Source organism: Suricata suricatta, chromosome 5 (genome assembly GCF_006229205.1).
Source record: "Suricata suricatta isolate VVHF042 chromosome 5, meerkat_22Aug2017_6uvM2_HiC, whole genome shotgun sequence".
In the NCBI taxonomy this organism is placed as follows: Eukaryota; Metazoa; Chordata; class Mammalia; order Carnivora; family Herpestidae; genus Suricata; species Suricata suricatta.
Window position 1 is genome coordinate 35037896 of NC_043704.1, and position 21391 is coordinate 35059286.

Here is a 21391-nt window from a genome sequence, read left to right on the forward strand (position 1 = left end):
CTACAACCCTGGGATCATGGCTTGAACTGAAATCAAGAGTCGGATGCTCAACTGACTGAACCACCCAAGCACCCCACATTTCCTTATTTTCATGATCAAATTGCTAATGCATGTTTTAGAGTAATGCCAGGAATGTTGGCTATAGCAGGTAACATTTATTGAGCTCACAGCACATGCAGGATACTGTTGCTAAGCCTTTTACATGCATTAACATATTTAATTCTGACCATAATTCTACAAGGAGGTGTTTTAAAGATGAGGAAATCAAGAAACAGGGAGGTTACATTCATAACATGAATAAGCAGCAGGCAGAACTTGAATGCTTAGACAGTCTTATTCTATCTTAAGAGCACATGGTTTTAACCACTATTCTAGTAATGAGAATAAATTTCTCTACATCTGCAAATATAAGAATTGGAAATACAACTACTGAGCCATTGGGAGATAAAAATATTACAGTAAGAGAACAAACTGAAGAAAATAATGTTTCAGAATCAGAAAAGAGTGCTACCATCAGACAAATATATTTTTCCTGTTTTCCTTAGCTAGGAAGAAAGGAAGAACATTGAAAGGGAAGGTACTAAAGTGAAAATAATTAACTACCTCTAAATATAAACTGATGGAGAAAAAACTTACAGTAATGTTTATAATTTTATACGCAGAATAATTTTCTATTTTAATGTTCTTGTAATGAAACACTTATTGTGCACCAGTAAAGGTAATATGATTGTACTTCACTAATTTATATGTTAACTAAATAATTATTCTCAATAACATCTAAAAATATTTTTCTTATTCAACAGTTATACCATGTGGCAACCAAAAATAATTAATTAATTTCACAACTAAATTTCATGTACATAATAGGAATTAATTAAATACTTACTACCATTAGGCCAAGAAATACTATATTAATAGAATTAGAAATGGTTCTTACACATGGTTATAATTGAAGACACCGTTTGCAAGAACATACTGTTTATAGCTCTACTTTTTCCACTTTTCTATGGAGAAACAAACTCTTCTTCTGGTTGTAGCATCCATATATTTAATAAGTCTATTAAATAATTAAGTGAACCAGCAATTGTATCATGGCTTAATTTTAGGAACCTTCTGGAGTATACAGATACCATTTTCACATATCAATGAAACACTGGCTATTCAATTTGACCCTGTGAGATTATCAGAACAGCTTCACAGAAAATGATGAAAATGAAAATACCTCACTTATATAAGATCGAAACAGTATTCTGGCAGGCAGGGGATATTTACTAAAAAAACAAAAACAAAAACAAAAGAGCTAATTTCTACTGAGATCCAGGAAAAAGGAATTTAACTTTCAATATTAGAAATTCATTTTAGACACAGAATGTTCTCTTTAAAAAAAAAAAAACGGCATCAGATATAAATAAAGGTGATGAATGCAATTATATAATTCATTTTTTTGAAATAGAGAACTATCTATTTTGGCCTACTTAAATAAAAAGGACCATTTTTAAAAAAAAGGTTAGATATGGGATTTTTCAGGCCAGTGTTTTCTTTTTAGATTTTGTCCTTCTATATTTGTCATGCTGTTCCCTATGACAGGAAAAGGTTTACTAAGTGAAATAATAAGTGTAACGTGCTTGCAAAGTGCATGGCATATAATATGCTCGTAAGGGATGGGAGATCTTATTATGAAAGCCATTCAGCAAATATTCTGACAATACACTCTAGTGTATTAATTTTAAATATACAAAATCATGATGTATCTTGGAGATCCAGCTGCTGCAGGCTAAGACTCATCTCCTGACTAAAATAAATGGTGAAATGGTGGAGCACAAGCTGGAAAAAGCCTGGGTCACTTAGCCACGGTGTGGAAGCTTATCTACTGACACGCTACAGATCCTGGCAAGATGGCAGAGATGTAGGGAGCTCCATACTTTTTCGTCTGCCCACGTCTCTCAAATAAGAATGAACTGAAGCCATAAGACACTGAACTATAAGAGTCCGGGAGGAGAAGAGACAGAGTCCACTAAGAAGACAGCCTCATAGTGCTACCTCAAGAAACAAGCCAAAGTGCAATGGTGGAGACTCCCAAATATCAATGAGTAGGGAAATAAAATAACCAAAGGCACAACAAGAGAGACCAAGGGACACCATTAAAAGAACACTTCCTGAAAGGACAGGCCCTGGACAGTCAATAGGCCTCCTTTAATATAGCAATACTCACAGGTTCAGAGTCCACAAGAAACTTTTAAAACTGACAAGATACAGAAAGCTAGCCAAAATGACAAAACAGAACTCTTCTCTAAATAAATTCCAGGAAGAAGTCACAGCTACAGAATTGCACAAAACAGATATAAGCAACATAATTGAGCAAGAAGTTAGAAGAATTGTCATAAAACTAATTGTTGGGCTTGGAAAAGGCATGGAAGACATCAGAGAAGCTATCGCTACAAAGATTATGGACCTTAAAAATAATGGGGATGAATTAAAAAATGCTATAAATAAGGTGCATAATAAAATACAGGCAGCCACTGCATGGATTGATGAGGCAGAGAGGAGAATAGATGAATTAGAAGACACAATTATAGAAAAAGAGGAAGTCAAGAAAAAGAGAGATAAATCAATCCAGGAGCACTTTAAGAGAATTTGAGAACTGAGTGATACAATCAAACGGAACAATATTCGTATCATAGGAATTCCTGAAGACGAAGAAAGAGAGAAAGGTGCTGAAGGAGTACTTGAATAGATTATAGCTGAGAATTTCCCCAATCTGGAGAAGGAAACAGAAATTAAAATCCAGGGGCACAGAGAACTCCCCTCTTATGTAACTTGAAACGACCTTCTGCACAGCATATCATAGTGACACTGGCAAAATATAAGGATAAAGAGAGAATTCTGAAAACAGCTAGGGATAAAAGGGCCCTAACATACAAAGTATCTTACATACAGAATAGTAACAGACCTATCTCCTGAAACTTGAAGGCCAGAAAGAAATGGCAGGAAATCTTCAATGTGATGAACAGAAAAAAATATGCAGCCAAGAATCCTTTATCCATATCACCATGACAAGCCAACTGTCATTCAGAATTGAAGGAGAGATAAAGGTTTTCCCAAATAAACAGAAATTGAAAGAATTCATCACCACTAAACCAGCTCCACAAGAAATCCTAAGAGGGAGTCTACGAGGGAAATGTTGCAAGGAATACAAGGTACCAGAGACACCACTACAAGCAAGAACCCTACAGAGAACACAATGACTCTAAACCCAAATTTTTCAATGATAACACTGAATGTAAATGGACTAAATGCTCCAATCAAAGGACATAGTGTAGCAGAATGGATAAAAAAACAAAATCCATCTACTTGCTGTCTACAAGAGACTCATTTTAGACCTGAAGACACCTTCAGATTGAAAGTAAGGTGAGGGGCGCCTGGGTGGCTCAGTCGGTTAAGCCTCCGACTTCGGCTCAGATCAGATCTCACATTCGTGGGTTCAAGCTCCGCGTCAGGCTCTATGCTGACAGCTCAGAGCCTGGAGCCTGTTTCCAGTTCTGTGTCTCCTTCTCTCTCTGCCCCTCCCCCTCTCATGCTCTGTCTCTCTCTGTATCAAAAATAAATAAAACATTTAAAAAAAAAGAAAGTAAGGTGATTGAGAAATATCTATCATGCAACTGGAAGTCAAAAGAAAGCTGGAGTAGCCATACTTATATTGGACAAACTGGACTTTAAAGTAAAAGCAGTAACAAGAGATAAAGAAGGACATTATATAATAATCACAGAGTCTATCCATTAGGAAGAGCTAAAAATCATAAACATCTATGCATCAAATTTGAAAGCACCCAAATACATAAAACAATCACAGACAGAAACAATCTTATTGATAAGCATGTGCTAAATGCAGGGAATTTTTACTACTCCCCTTACAGCAATGAATAGATCAACTAGACAGAAAAATCACTAAAGAAATAATGGACCTGAATGACACATTGGAACAGATGGATTTGACAGATATATTTAGAACTCTACATCCTGAGGCTATAGAATTCACTTTTTTCTTGAGTGCACATGGTACATTCTCCAAGATTGACCACATAATGGGTCATAAAGCAGCTCTCAATAAACATAAAAGAATTGAGATCATATCATGCACACTTTCAGATCACAATGCTATGAAACTTGAAATCAATCATAGGAAAAAGTCTGGAAAACCTCCAAAAACATGGAGGTTAAAGACCACCCTACTAAAGAACAAATGGGCCAATCAGGCAATTAGAGGAGAAATTAAAAAATATATGGAAATGAATGAAAATGAAAATCCAACAATCCAAAGTCTCTGGAATGCAGCAAAGACAGTCCTAAGAGGAAAGTATATTGCAATCCAGGCCTACTTAAAGAAACTAGAAAAAGTGCAAATACAAAATCTAACAGCGCACCTAGGAACTAGAAAGAGAGCAGCAAGATCACCCAAAACCAGCAGAAGAAGAGAAATAATAAAGATCAGGGCAGAAATAAGCAATATAGAATCAAAAAACAAGTGAACAGATCAATGAAACCAAGAGTTGGTTTTTTGAAAAAATAAACAAAATTGATAAATCTCTAGCCAGGTTTCTCAAAAAGAAAAGACAGAGCACCCAAATAGACAAAATCACGAATGAAAATAGAACTATTACAACCAATCCCTCAAAAACACAAACAATTATCTACCATTTAATATCTATTTTAAGGGAAAAGCAATAAATTCTAGTAATTTTTGTTTTAATTATTTAATTTTAAACAACTCCAGGGTTCTTTTGCTGTTAGGTAGCTGTTATCTTCCACCTATCCATTCATCCATATGTCTGTCCGTCCATCCATCTATCCAACACCCATCCACCCACTTCTGTCTGCCCATCCTTCTGTTAATCATTATCCATCCATCCAACAAAAATTCAGCTTTATGTGTACTTAATACATTTTCAAAAAAAACTTAAATATTTTTTAAGTTTATTTATTTTGAGAGACAGAGAGCAGGAATGGGATAGGAGCAGAGAGAGAGGGGAGAGAGGCAATCCCAAGCAGGCTCTGTGCTGTCAGCGCAGAGGCCAATGTGGGCTCATCCTCACAACCTGTCAGATCATGACCTGAGCGGAAACAAAAAGTTGGATTCTTAACTGACTGAGTCACCCAGGCACTCCGAGAACCTAATACATTTTAGCTAAGGATACAACTGCTAATGTGCAGATAAAACTCTTAGTCTTACATGTATCTTGGCATCGATTTCCACATACTAGTACCTCTTTTTGCCAGTTAGTAAAAATAATCAATCCAGGCACACGTTTTTCCGCCCAATAGTGATTCAATTATTAGGTAAGCACGTATTGTTTTTAAAAGTTATAATAGAGTTTCTGATTTCTTTTTTCCCCACAGATGGACAAAAACTAGAGGACAGAAATCTTTACTGAGCTATTATTGTTAGATGACTTCCAGGAACCAGAGGAGACCACTCCTGCACAGCTGAGCTATGAAACAAAAAATCCCAGAAATGCTGTTGCATATCTCAGAGCACTGAGTGAGATGCTACAAAGTACTCAGACATTTAAGAAAAACAGAAAAGAAAAGAAAACAGAAAGGAGAGAAAAGAAAGGAAAGAAAAGAAAGGAGAAGAAAAGGAAAAAACAGTACCTAAAGCCATTTGTGTTTCAAGGGCCTGCTCATTATTCATTACTGCCTATAGTTTTATGAATATATATTAAGCCAATCTAAAACTGCTACAGCAGTGGTAATATTTTAATCATGCAAAATATTTTTCTTACTTTGTGATTCATCTTAAATTCCTGGGTAGAAAAATGATGCTAAATCATAGGTTGTTTATTGCTAGTGGAGGCGGGGATCCACATCAGTCATTATCACCAAATCACATGGACTGCTGGACAGTGTTTAAAAATTTAAAAAATGATCAAAAAGACCTCTAGATAATGTCTAAACGTATTACTGTCATCTTGAAACTAAAGAGGGCTAACCTGGCAATGAATGTACATCCACTTTGAAGCTGTAAAAACAAAACTAGGATCTATATTACATATGAAATTGTTAGTAGGATTATCTCTGCTCACGTAAACAATAGCATCATTAACTAGTATAAACACACACACACACACACACACACACACAGGAATAAGAAGCATGCTTACATTTGTTCAAAGTCGTTGTAGATCTTTCATGAGAAAATGCTGTATTTTAAAAGTGTTTTTTAAAACCAAAACATATATAACCTGGAAAACTAGAAAATTGAGATGCTCTTATTTTTTTAGTCCAAAAATTAACCTTTATATATAAATTCTTGATGGAATGTGACATTTAGCTATACTGGAATTAAGTCCTTTGTTTTTATTTGTTGCATAAGGCGGAGGGAGATTCTATTAAACACAGTGTTACATAACCATGCTTCAAAGGCTTCTGTAAGCTAAGCAACACACAGCAACCTCTCTGCCTTCAGCAATCACACTCCAGTGAATCATCCAAGTGACCTTATTTGCTCATTAGAAACTATGTATACAGGTTGCAAATGTCAGGGTCTGAATTTACATTTTAAAAAGTACATCTTATGGCAGTTTAATGAAAATATTTCAAAGATCCCGGGTCAAATTCAACTATTTACTCATCTGTTTCCTTTGCTTTAAATATTTTTGGCTGGGATTCACATATTTTCCACAAGCCATACTTTATGATCACTCCTCTCAACATTTCAGTATTGTAACAGTTTAAAACGCCATTTGGAAAGGAGGCTGCTGGTGCACTATTGTTTCCACCCCCGCCTCAGCATGGTGACAAATAATTTAGAAACATTTTATTTTAGTGTTGTTCATGCTCTCAGAAGAGTGTGAATCTATACACACCTTACAGGAGGCTTAAAGTTGACTCTGAATGTTAGATAATAACCTTAAATTGAAGTGATGCCTTGAAGGAAGTTGTTTAGCTTTGGACACGGAATGAGGACACATTTATATTCTACTTTAGAACACAGAGAAATTACTGTGACTTGAGTATGTGCATGTTACTCAGGGATTATAATGAAGAATTTCTGGGGAAGAATCTTTGGGGGTGATGGTGGGGTGCTGAGGGAAGCTGAAGAGAAAAAAGCTTGCCTAAGCCATGAATCTGTGTATATAATTTTCTCATGCTACCTACTGCCCCACAGAACAGTGTGCAATTTATTGCGAGCATTCTAGAAAAAAGTCATCATGGGCAATACCACCATTGCCATCACCACTAAGCACACGTAGGCACCCATGAACTTAAAGAGGTGTCATGGTACAGGACAAAGGGCATGAGCTTGGCAGTACACTGTTCAACATTTGTCAGCCGGGGCTGCAGGGAAGCTAGGTGGTTACATAAGGGCTGGCGTTCACTGACCTGTCACAGGAGGCTAACAAACCCACCGCGTAGGGCTGCTGGGAATACTAAAACAGAAACTGACTAAAAATGCCCAGATGGGGCACCTGGGTGGCTCAGTCTGTTAAACACCCCACTCTTGATTTTGACTCAGGTCATGATCTCACAGTTCGTGAGTTCAAGGCCTGCACTGGGCTTTGTGGTGACAGCACAGAGCCTGTTTGCGATTGTCTCTCTCTGCCCCTCTCCTGCTTGTGCGCTGACTCTCCCCCTCTCTCTCTCTCTAATAAATAAATAAATAAACATTTAAAAAATATAAATAACTTTTTAAAAAATGGCCAGCAAACAGAAGGTTCTCAAAAGAGTTCCCCTAGCATCCACTCTCCTTCACATCACTCACAATGTGGTATCATCATTTGTGTTATTCAAAACGGATTAGAAAGAACAGTTTGTCCTTGGGGGCTTGATTCAATGCTGATTTGATAACATTTTAAGTGAAGAAATGTGAGGAAAGACAGACAATAATGATTCTGATAAAATAAAGGGCATTACGTTTTTATTTCTTTCTTTCTCTACAGTTAAACAATGCTAAATCACAGGCAAATATATCACAAAAGAAAATGTCTTTTATCATCCTAGGCATGAAATGTGTGACCTGCCTACTTGCCCGGTATATTTAGATCTGAGTTCTGCATCACCCACATTGCTATTTACTAATTAAAGAATGTTGGCAGTTATTACACTGAAGATCAGCAGCTAAAAAGACCAATGTGGGACAATGTATAAGGAAAGGATATTCACTGTGTGTGTGTTTTTAATTTTCTAGAATATGGCTGTAGATTCCTTTTGCAGAAACATTACTATGTTCCTTAGCAGTCACCATTAAGACCACATTCCAAAATCTTAGTGATACGCATCAGACTTCTCTTTTAGCTTTCTGAAATCTATCATCTTATTTAGAAGTTATGGGTATCCTTAAAGTGTTTCTTCTACTTTGCCTGGCATTGTCCCCAAAATAGTTTGCCTTACAACAGTTTCTTGAAAAGACAGTCGCCACCTATTCTCCACAGATTTGTGTGAAAGTTGATGTCTTGCTATTTGATGGACACACAGGATATACAGGTTCAAAAAATGGAACTTGCTCAAGAATTCAGACATGTTACCTACTCATGGTTTATATTTCATATTGACAGAAGAAGTTCAGATGATGTCTTTAGAAACTTTAAATTTGTTCTGGCACCAAATCTAGCTTTTCCAGGGAATTAAAAATGTGATGAATTTCTTGACTTGATTAATATAACCAATATAACCACTATGGATTCTTCACAGTGAAAATCGGTAGTCAATTCACTGGCTCAGCAGTTGGAAATACCAATGGCACAAGACATCTTGGCAAAGTCAGAAAATACAGAAAAGAAATCCTAATTTCCTCGTACTTTCCATTTCTGAAATGATTCTAGAATGCTGAGCTACAATGTCGTTTAAAGGTATAGGACTAAAGTCAGAAAAATGAAAGACTGAAAAGAAATGAGACTTATAGAATGCTAAGGATAAGAAAGAGAACTCTTAAAGCTAAGCTTGAAACAATAAGAGTTGAAAGAAAGCACAGATGTGTCTGCTGCTGATGGAAGATGGTATGATTGTCACAACAGAGAACTGCTGTCTTCCCCATGAATGGGTTAGAGGCCAAAAATAACATATGCTTTCATGTTCAATGTTAAATTTGGGATTTTAGGTTAAAGTTATTAACTGAATAAATATAGGGTGGCTATGACATAATACTAGTATACTTCAAGAAAAACAAAAGTTTTGTTTGTTGGTTTGTTTGGGTTTTTTGGTTGCAAATACGAGTGGCAAATGCAACAGCTGCCAGTAAAGCTTTGGTAACTTTGACTGTTTTGATAAGAGAGCAGTATCAACACACAGGGAGGCAGTGGGGCATCCATCTGGAATACTGTGCTGGGAGTTCTGGAGGCACAATGTAGGAGGGCTGTGCACAGCGTTGGGTGCATTTTGGTAAGAGAGACCTGATAGTAAGAGGTCCAGAAAGTATCATAAGAATGTTTTGGAAATACCAGGGGCATTTGGTCAGGAAGATGATATGAACTTATGCTAATTAGAAGATATGGTTTAAGGTATGTTGGAAACGCTCTCTTGCTTCTCTCCCCTCAAACAAAAAAAGAATCTTTGTTATAAAAAATATTACATTAGATAACCAGTCCATTAGGTCTTACATATTTCTTGAGTATTAAAAGAGACCATTATTAAAATGCAAATGTCCTCAGAGGAAGCAGTAACCCATGGGAATTAGTTATAGCTTTTTGACCAAAAGACAAAGAATGAGAAAGGCAGAAATAAGTAAGGTCCAAGTGGGGACAATTCTGTAGCAAACAAAATACTTGTAGGAAAAGAACCAAGAATACTTTCTTTGAGGTTCTCCTAGAGATCCAATAGATGACCAAGGATTCAAGTATTACTTATATGAAGATATGATCCAATTTTCCAAGGTGTCTGTATCATTAAAGCTTTAGATGAGTACAGTTTCTGAAAGGGGTTACTAATACAAAGCACCCAGTGTTTATTAATAAAGAGAATTTCTATGTAGTAGATGCCTATAGACATTTAGATAAATCACTAAATTTCCAGAAGACTCAATTTGTGGCAAGGTTTTATCAACACCAAACGAGATGGGTGCCTGGTTGGCTCAGTCAAAAGAACGTGTGACTCTTGATCTCAAGGTCAGGAGTTTGAGCCCCATGTCAGGTGTAGAGATTACTTTAAACAAACAAATAAGCAAACAAACAAAACCCACAGAAAACCAAACACGACTTTCATGTATAGTGTAATTTCATATCACTAAATAAAATTAACTTTGGTGTTGGTTCTACTTTATAAAATAAGTTGTTATTATGTATAACTTCATTTAATGATATTTATTACATTCACATAGATTACATAGGCACAAAGGAGATCAGTGTAGCTTGAGTCAAGATTTTTCTTCTAAACCTCATCATTTTGTGGAAAAATGGGAACCTTCTTGCACTGTTGGTGGGAATGCAAACTGATGCACCTGCTCTGGAAAACAGTGTGGAGGTTCCTCAAAAATTTAAAAATAGAACTCCCCTATGACCCAGCAATAGCACTCCTCGGAATTTATCCAAGCGATACAGGAGTGCTGATGCATATGGGCACATGTACCCCAATATTTATAGCAACACTTTCAACAATAGCCAAATTATGGAAAGAAACTAAATGTCCATCAACTGATGAATGGATAAAGAAGATATGGTTTATATATACAGTGGAACACTACTTGGCAATGAGAAAGAATGAAGTCTGGTTATTTGCAGCAACGTGGATGGAACTGGAGGGTATTCTACTAAATGAAATAAGTCAGAGAAATACAGATACCATATGTTTTCACTCACATGTGGACCATGAGAAACTTAACAGAAGACCATGGGAGAAAGGAAGGGGAAAAATAATTACAAACAGAGAGGGAGGAAGGCAAACTGTAAGAGACTCTTAAATACAGAGAAAAAAAACGAGGGTCGGCGGGGGGTGGGAGAGAGGGGAAAGTGGGTGATGGGCATTGAGGAGGGTGCTTGTTGAAATAAGCACTGGGTGTTGTATGAAAGCCAATTTGACAAAAAATTATATTAAAAATGAAATCAGCATAAAAAAGCTAACATCATCATTGAAATTCCATGTATTTTCCATTTATCAAAATCCTAAATTAAAACTTATATTTTACGTATACATACATATATATATTTTGAAGTAAGCTCTGAGCCCACTATGGGGCTTGGACTCACACCACCAAGATCAATTGTTGCATGCTCCACTAACTGAGCCAGCCAGGTACCCCTAAACTTGTATTTTCTATTCCCCTAACTGGTTACTCCTCTTGCTTTGCTATCCTAAGTAATCACATCACTACCATTCTTCCCCTTGTTCAAAATGAAACCTTATATTTTCTCTTCTATGTTCCAAGTCCAAACAACTGCTAAGGTCTTTCACAAGAAAGCACTTCTATCCTATTGTCATTCCTTCAGCTCATGCCCTAATTATCTTTTACATGTACTGTAATTTCTCATAATTAATATCTGTTCTTCTAATCTCTTTCCTCGAGAAAGCTCTCCTACACACTGGGTACATGAGAACTTTTCCTAAAGCATGCATTCTTATCAAATAGTTCCCCAGCTCAAAAACCTACAGTTTCTCACTATAAAACTATGGAAAAAAAGTCTAAACTAATTAATATGGCACTGAAATCTTCTATTATGTGATCTCAATCTATCTTTTCAGCTTTATCTCTTAGTATTCCTTTTTAGGGTCATCATTCTCCAATTAATTCATTGTGCTATTCATTAAGAATGTTCTGTGCTTTCCAACAGCTGAGATGGCCTTCTTTAGTTTTTTTCTACTACAATTTTACCCATTTCTCAATGTCCAGGCTTAACAGTCTTTTCCTTAAATCAATCCATCCATCCATCAATCTCCCTCTCTCATTCTCTCTACGTATTTATTTTTTTCTTTTACTTATCTCCTGTTCTCCCATGGGGCATTCTCAGTCCCTCTCATTTACTGCATTATGCCTTACAACCTCATTTGGTTTTATACATCTTTTCTACGGCACTGACTTAGGGTCAAAGACAGCACTTAACCAAGACTGCAGTAGATCCCAAGTGTACTGTAAACTGTAAATGTTTTTTGGCTTAATTATAAAAATTTATATATTGATTACTTTTTATTATTATATCACTTTTTCAGGTATAGAGGGATTTGGTCTAGGGCATACGTTAGCAGTTTGGGGCTGAAAAGAGTCATGTATGTTGCAATACATCCAGTATTTGTTTGTGTTTCTTTATAGAGATGGTGAGTACATTTGCTTCCTGGAACAGTACAGCTCTTCTTCAGCGCAGGTAATCCCATCACATTGATGGGAGCATTTTCTGTGCTCACTGGGGCACTTCTGGGCTGTTAGTCACAGCCTCAGCCATCTCTCCTATGCTCTGATGCCATGTGTGACTGATCTGCTGGGCAGGCAAAGGGCAGAGAACCATCGCTCACCATATTCAAGGTCACTGAACAGCACAGGGTGGGGGGAGGTGCTGCACGCTACTTAACTAGATAGCACTGGCCTGTTCTCCTTACTGTTGGAGAAATGGTCTGTCTGGATAACCACTTCACTCCCACAAGTCCACTTCCTGAGTCCTCTTTCCACTTCCTGGAAACCCAAGGGTAATTCCTTTGATTGATTGATAAGCCAGTTGTGGTAATACAATTCTACCTCCTAGAAATTTCTTTCAGGATGTGGGGCTGAATTCTGGTCAACAGAAAAGGAAATAAAATTTCCTAAAGTGACTTCTTTCCTAAGAAGAGAAAAAGAAATCTGTTTGCCGTATGTTGTGTCTGAAGGTTATGTTTGGAACCATGGCTGTTGACTTACAACTACAGCAGGTGCCATCCTGGGGACACTGCTGGCACCCTGCGAGTTGAAAGCAGAAAGGCAGAACGAACCAGGGAACTTGGTGATACTGTCACAGTGCAGGGGTCACACTACCTCAGGGCTTATTTATGTGGCCAAGTACATCTTCATTATTTTTTGAGCCAGGTGCACAGGGAGTTTCTTTTACTGTATGTAGCTAGAGATGCCTTGACGTTTGGGACTTCATCAGGCACCTGCTTAGGCGGCAGACAGTGATCACTGGTAGGGCCGCAGTGGAGAAGAATGCTATTTATAATGCCTGCTTCAAAATTTGCTTAGGTTGTTGTGAGGTCCTGAATCTGTGATGTTTTTCCCCCCCATGGATCTGGTAAATCATAATGTCATTAAAATACACTGCACTTTTCCTTTAGCAACATTTATCAAACTTGAAATTCCTAACCTGTTTTCTTCTTCACTAGCTGAAAAGCTCCACAAGGGCAGTACCCGTATCTGCCAGGAGAATTCCTGTACTTACAGCACCTAGCACAGCGCCGGCCGCTGGTGTTCAATACACAGGCGCTCAGCAAATATCTGGGAAATGAGTAACTGAATGAGTAAGTGAATATACAGAATGAATATCAGAAACATTCTTCCTGTCACTTCCTTTGCTCACACTCCTATGCCCTGGTTCCTCACTGGGTCAGGCCTTCAAAAGTGCGCCGTGTCCTGCACCGGAGGAGACAGGAAAGAGAAAAGGGGAGGAAGCCATCTTTATGGCTATTGTCTGCATCGTCGGTGGAGAAGGGAAAGGCAACAATTCTCAACAGCAATTTACAAAATATTTTCATAAAGAGAAACTACAGTTATCTCCTGAATTGCATATTGGATCAAAATATCATTAAAAAAACGTTCGGAATCACACTTTTGAGAACCAGAATGAAGCTTAGGATTGATTCAGCATAACGGAGCTGAGCAAAGATTTACCAATCAACTATTTCAAGCCTCTCATTTTTCAAAAGAGGAACTGAGAGCTACTGTCACCGAGATCAGCATTAGTCTTTCTTAGTTTCTATGATGAAACAAATAATTGAAAGCAGACAGTAACATTCACCAGCAACAAAAAGGATATTTTCCTGGCGATGTCGTTCCAACTCGGTAATCAGTGTAGCTCTTGCTTGGATGAAAGTTGAAAATAAAAAGAAGACCTGCTCTCTCAAAAGCGATGATCTTATTGCCTTCGTGCTTTTCACTCACATAGGCCTGCAAGAATTAACACATGCATCTAAATAATACCTAGATGCTGCTATAAGCAGATTACACATTAAAATGTTTTTCTTTATTGATAGCCTTGTTAGTTATTAAGCCAACAAATGAAAATGCCAGCCCATTATATTTTTTAACATGTTGCAATATTGCCATATCAAACTCTAGTAAGTCTCAAAAATGGCTTAAAGTATTAAAATCTCACTTTACAACTTCAAACAAAGCACAGAGGATTAGCATTGTGGCTTAGGTTTTAAGAACATGGTATCTATGCTACATATAAAGAGAGAGAGAGAGAGAGAGAGAGAGAGAGAGAGAGAGAGAGAGAGTGTGTGTGTGCGCGCGCACGTGCACACACGCATATGTGCATACTGAATCTATTTACAAATGAATTTTCTTGAAGATTTTCAGTCCCCAGACTAAGGAGGTAAGCTACGCAAAATTACATTTTAAAATAAAATGTAACATTGTTATTGTATTGAGATTTCTGAAGTTGTAGTTATCTTAAAAACTTAACATTATTGCCCACCTTTGTCAGATTCAATGGCAACCTAATGTTCTTTACAATATATCTTTTTTTCTAATGAAGGTCTAAAAAGAAATTATATCTACAAAGTCTCCCATTTTATGCATCATGTTTTCAGTAGGCAGTGAGAAGCCTTTGCTTTTTCAACACCACCCTCTTGCAGCTCCAGCTTTGAAAGGACTTATTTCCATGCATATCAGCAGCACCACTCTTGGTAATTTAGCAATGTGAACTAAGGCTCTAGAGTAAACAGCATGCCTTTTGGTATTCAACATTGTTCCTGTTGAAAAGGAGCATCATTTTGCTCTCTCTTTTGGAAATTGCATTACTAATAAACGTGATTAGGGCATTCGTGTCATGTAGCCAATCTTAGTGAATATATAAGTACCTTTGTTCAACCATTAAAAAAAAAAATCATAGACACCGAAGTAAAAACACATCAATAGTAATTTCAAACAGCACCAGTAAAAACTAAATGGATTATAAGTAACACATACTATATGCTAATTTTTGCAAGGGGAAAAAAGCCCGTATAAAATTTGCACCTGTTAATTACATTTTCTAAAACTTATTGAAAATGGAGACTTTAATTCCAGTAGAGAATCAAGCTCATGAAAAATACAAAACCCCATGCAGGTATAATGGCATCTATTGAGATGACAAGTTAGAGACCAGTAAAGGAAGGGGGAAAAAAGAATAAAGACACCTACATGTTGTCCAAGTAGTCTCTTTATGAGAGCAAAATTATTTATATAAAGAAAAACAGCCAAAACAATTAAGATGTTTCCACAGCAATTTGCAAAATGGACTCCACGCCGAGCTTTTGTCATTATTTTAACCAACTGAAATAAAAATTACCAAATTTAAACAACAACAAACTAAACAGGAAAGTAAGCAGGGCATTATGTTTAAGATTTCCATTATCTGTCGGAGAGACTTCAATGACATGTTTTGACAACCCGAAGTATGTTCCAGGGCACGGCACGCTGAATAATAAAGTGCTGTTTAAAAGATCTGCATATAGATTTAAATCGATTGCCATTCCAAGCATGTACAACATTGGTGACTAAAACATAACATTTAGAATAAGGAGCTTACCTGTGGAGCTGAAAGCCAACCACATCTTTCTTCCAATTTATTCATATCCCTGTCAAAGTTATTTAGGAACTTATAACGAAGAAGGTCATCATCAGTTAAATGAAACTGCCTTCTGGCATAATGGTAGCTCTCATTATTTCCTTTTCTTGGGAAGTCTAACCATTCAGGATGCCCAAATTCATTACCTGTGTGGAAGAACAAATATGAGCCTCACTTGGTAATATTAGCATTTCTTCCTAAGGTGACTCAATAATCATATCTGTTAAATTCCTTAAAATCAGTGTAGGTTATCATTTACTATGGCTGCAACCTGTGAATGAGGTACAACCCTGGTTCAAAGACAGCATGAAAGGGATAGACCACATCTGGACTCAGAATTCCAGGGTCCGAGTTTAGCCCGGCCACATAGCCTTTGTAAACTTTGTAACATACCTTTGTCCCATGTCTCCTTTTCCTCACGCACAACTGAGAACAGTTATCTCTATCATACTTATTTCATCTCTGAAATAAACTCTACTATCTCGGAGTAATTTCCAAAATCTCTACTTCCGTAATTTTTGTAATCTGTACAATGCTTTACAATTTCCAAAGGCTTTGAAGGCACATTCTATTTTGATCCTCAGTAGGAGTCTTTGTTATATCCATCTCACTGATGGGAAATCCAGAGCTTTGGACAGTTAAGAGAATTGCCCAAGCTTGCGCAGATAATAAGTGCAAAAGCAACCATTAAAATTTAGTTCTTCTGATTAAATTCCAAAGGTTTTATTGAGGTGCTTTCTACCTCATGCCCACATTAGGCAAGTACGTTTTAAACATCAGGTGCTGTAGAAACCCAAGTCATCACTCTTATTACTCATTTTCCCTATTTCTTTCTCAAATCCTTGTGTTACCATTAGATATATATCTTTAATTTCAAATGCATCTGTGTGTGTGCGTGTGTGTGTGTGATTTAGCTAGTACACTTGATTTAGAAACATTTAAATATTATTTCTCATTATCATGATGAGAACCAGAAACTCAATACAGTTGAAAAATGAAATAAAATAGCAACACTCATGTATTCTTCATTCTCAAAATTAAATTTAGATATTGGTTGTCTAATACATTGGCTCCTACTGTTTTCCCCTAAATGGATTTCTACTTTATAGTTTTTTTCCTTAAAAATTAAACACAACTTTCCAAATTTATTTTCATTTGCCACTTTAATGCTACAATTTTCTGAGCCACAAGCGTATCCTTTGTGTTAGAAAGTAGTATAGCCAATACAAGAGTGTCCTACTTTAATGAAACTAATATAATAATATTCTAATAAGTAAAAACTAGTAAATTAGGATGCAATTCAAAATGATTTACTGTAGATTTGCTTTAAAATGGTAACTCTGCTAAGAAACACAGCAATTTACATTTAAGTTTTTGAGACTATCATCCTCAAAATAAAAATAATATCTAAACAAAAAGTCTAGAGCAGTTTCATAACAAAATGTCTACAAACATTTTGCTGAATTCTAGTATTTCAGTCAAAATAATATTTCTTACGATTTTGCCTATTGTATGACAGAGGAGGGAACTTGATTTCTGACTCTATGTCTGATTCTACGGGCCTATATTTACTTTACGATGCCTTCAGGTAACACAAGGAATTTCCCTCTGCTGTGCTTAGGAGTCCTGCTTAGGTCTGGAGCCTGATTCACAGCAGCCCATGGTGTATCCATGGTATAGACTGCTCTATCTTCCATTCAGTTGGCAAACTCCTGCACTTACAGAATTGCAGTGGAAGTGTAAGGAAGTGTAAGGAAGATACTGCCAGCCTTTGGAAAATTAGATATCTAAGTACTAGTGAGATTTCAACTCATAAAGAACTTTGGAAAGACTAGAAGTGACATGAAGTAGCTAAAGTATAGTAGCCTACAAATTGGATCCCGGCTTTCCATAGGCACAATGCTTTTATTTTGATATGGCCATGATCTCTGGGTTGACTGCCATATTAATCGGCAATTCCTTTAGCCTTTTCTGGGGGAGATTTTTACATCATTGCCATCATGATTACCACACAGAGGCAGCAGCAAATGCTTAATGTCTCTTATTGTCTGTCGTTTCATCTTCAACAACACTAAAGTAGGTACTATTATTGTTCCAAGTGTATAAGTCAGGAGACTGTAGCATGGAAAGTTATTAAGTAGAGGGACCTATGAACCCAGACAGTCCGGTTTCAGCACCCGACTCAGCATTCCACCATACTGTCAGAAATAAATACCAGGGAAATCCTGTGGAAAGAATGACCAACCTCTCCCACATGGACAGATACTCCAAGCTAATGGAATGCTATGTGCAGATGCACTGGAGGGAGGAGGTGAGATGTACTGTGGAGTTTGGTTTAGCCAGGAGACAGAGTTAGTGGTGAGGAGAAGTAAGGTGACAGGATGAGGCTAGATTTGGACAGGCCCCATAAAATTAGAACCTTACATTGTAGGCAACAGGGAACTAAAGGCTATTTCTAAGTAGAGGAATGAATAGTCCAAATGCATTTAGTATTAAAATACCTCAACAGTGTGAAAAAAGACACTGGATATTGGGGATAGTTGGATAATAGAAAAGCTAACATGGAATCCAAAGTATAAGGTAAGAGCTGACAAGAGGCAGTGGGAAGAAGGCAAAGAATGATTCAGATTCACTTCACGTACACTGTTGCTGGGGGTGTAAATTGGTACAGGCATCGTAAAACCAGTATGGAGGCTCCTCAAAAAATTAAAAGTAGGATTAGCATATGATCCCATAATTCCACTACTGTGTATTTATTCAGAGATAACAAAAACATTAATTCCAAAAGATAGATGCACCCCTATGTGTACTGCAGAACTATTTACAAGACTCAAGATAAGGAAGCAACCTATGCGTCCACTGATAGACAAATGGACAAGGAAGATGTGGTGTGTGTATCTGTGTGCATATACGTGTGTGTGCATTTTTAAAAAAACAGGAATATTATGCAGTCATGAAAAGGAAGCGGTCGTGCAATTTTAACAACGTGAATAGGCCTAGAGGGTTTGTGCTAAGTGGAACACATCCAATTGCAGAAGGCAAATACCATGTGATTTCACTCATAAGTGGAATGTATAAACAAAACAAAATGAAACAAAACAAACAAACAAACCCCTCACATCAATAAAAAGCAGAATCAACCTTGGAAATACTGTAAATAAAGTGAAGATTGCTGGGGCACAATGGCCAAAATAGGTGGCTGGCATAGGAGACAAAGGCTTCCAGGTGTGGGATGAAAAGTCTCACAGGAATAGAAGGTACAGCATAAGGAACATAGTCAATGATACTCTATTGCTGTTGATGGTAACAGATGATAGCTGAGGTGGTGGTGAGCTTAGCATAATGTATACATTTGTCAATCACTATGCTTTAACACCTGAAGCTGATGTAACATCGTGTGTTAACTCTATTCAAACAAAACAAACAAAAACATAAATGACATTTCTGAGGTGGAAAATAACAGGATTTGATGACTGCCTGATCGATGCAGGTTGCAAAGAAAAGGGAATTCTGAGTGTAGTTTTAAAGTTCCAAGCTCAGTTGACTGAGTAGTGCCAGCATTAACTGCACTAGAGAAAAAACGGGGACAAAGGAAGCGTGTGGGAGGGAGATAATGAGGTTTTTGGCATGCTAAATTTAAGAACTGAAGAATACACAGGCATCCGTGGGTATGTAATAACATTGATAAAAATAAGGTACCAAAATTCAGGAGACAATTGGGGGTGAGGACCAAGAGTAATTTGTTAAGGCCTCAATAAGAGACAGTAGATATATCCACAAAAGGAAAAAGGCCCGTGGACAGCATCCTAAGGAGCGGCAGGCAGAAGATTAATTAGAAAAGACTGAGGAACAATGGTTAGGAAAGTAAGAGGGACATGCAAAGAAATATATCAAAGGCTAAGAAGAGTTTCAAAAAGGATGGTCAGTGACAGATGCTATAAACAAACAAACACACAAAAAAGCAAACAAGACAAAAAACATACAACAGCAAAAAACAAACCCAGAACTTGCTATATTACCACCCATTTGGTATAGGAATAAAATAATGCAGGGCTGTGCTTTTCAATCTACAGTATGCTCCAAAGAAAGTTTATAGATGCCAAGGAAGCCCCTTAAAAATGTTCATTCTCCAGATAAACACTCAGCACCTGATTGTTTACCTTTAGGGGCAGGCAGTCCCAGCAGAAATCTACATTTTCGTAAACCTCTCTGTACTAAAAGTAGGTGGTCTAAAGGCCGCACCCTGAAGGGGAACAGAGGAGATCTGAAAGTTCTTTAGATGTCTAAGTAAAAGACAGTCATGCATCATGATGCCCTTGGACACAGCAAGACTTGGGTTTTAATTCTAGTGAGCCGCTTATGCATGAATGTAGGCAATCTAATCTCTCCAGTGCTCAGTCTACTCATCTGGATAGGATAATATGTTTCATAATGACTCCTTCAAGGTTCAAATATGGTAAATGAGGTACTGGGCCCAGGGTCTAATTTTCCCTACTCTGCAGGAGACATACAAGTAATCAGGATGAATTCCATAGGCAACTAGTTGACTCCGCTTAACTTAGTTTTCATGGTACAAACTTATTCCTTTAAAGTACTGAAATTATACACCGATGCATTTATTCATTTTTTTTTTAAAGTCGGCTTTATGCCCAACATGGAGTCCAATGTGGAGCTTGAACTCATGACCCTGAGATCAAGACCTGAGTTGAGTTTAAGAGTTGGGTGCTTAACCAACTGAACCATCCAGGTGCCCCATTTATTCATATTTTTAATAATACAAACCAATTTCCCTAAGCCAAGTGTTAATGACATTTAAATTATCTACTATTTCAGATTTTTAAAAGGCAAAACAGTATGAAAATAATTTTGCTATAAGACACCCACAGAGATAGGGTAAATTATATGGCTATGTTAGGAATCCCCTCTCCAGTCTCTTCCTTAATTATTCCCACATGTATATTTTGTAAAGCCTCTGGACAAGCTCTCAAGGGTTATTTTATATATTTATATTTTATATATATATAATGGTGTATATATTACACATATACTATATATAGCATATATACTTATATATTTATTATATGTATGCTATATGAGTATATATAGTAAACAGTAGGTTACATTCCACTTAAAATTAACATTTTAGGAAACATCTACAACTAGAGTTCTGCTTTGGCTGGAACACTACTGACTCTTGAGGCTCTGATATTTCCTAATTTCTCCCCAACTTTCTTGAAAATGTGACCTCAGATTACAGCCTCTGGCTTGTTATCTTTTCCAACTGCCTTAGGTAGACTAAGAAGGTGAAAATATAAATTCTCCATTGTATGGTTTAGTTTCTGTCTTAGACTTCCTCCTTGGCAGTATAGTTTGCATCAGTATAGAATGAGATGGTATTTGACCAAAACTACTGAGGATAGTATGAACTCATCCTATAATCTGATTAAAAGCTAAGCATCTGTTCCCTAGAAACACACACACACACACACACACACACACACACACACACACACACTGGATATAGCCTTAAGGGCTTATGAATTCCATTCAAAAACTGACACAATGTGAAATCACATTATCATTTATTTCTAACATTTTAGCATGAAAATTCACATCCTTATAATCTATAACACAAACAAGGATTTAAGAGTAGCACAATTATAATGATACGGATA

General features: G+C 37.0%; 1 protein-coding gene across 3 annotated transcripts in view; it reads right to left on the minus strand.

Annotated features, from left to right (window-relative positions):
- GBE1 (1,4-alpha-glucan branching enzyme 1) overlaps positions 1-21391 on the minus strand; it is a 267548-nt gene that overhangs the window by 20632 nt on the left and 225525 nt on the right. For 2 of the 3 annotated variants that reach the window (XM_029939144.1, XM_029939143.1), the window contains 2 exons: positions 15678-15862; positions 13920-14050 (listed from right to left, as the gene is read on the minus strand). In XM_029939144.1, coding sequence (XP_029795004.1) covers positions 13920-14050; positions 15678-15862 — 316 coding nt within the window. Of the gene's footprint in view, positions 1-5860; positions 6017-13901; positions 14051-15677; positions 15863-21391 lie in introns of those variants that run through there. The other variant, XM_029939145.1, reaches the window with a different exon arrangement.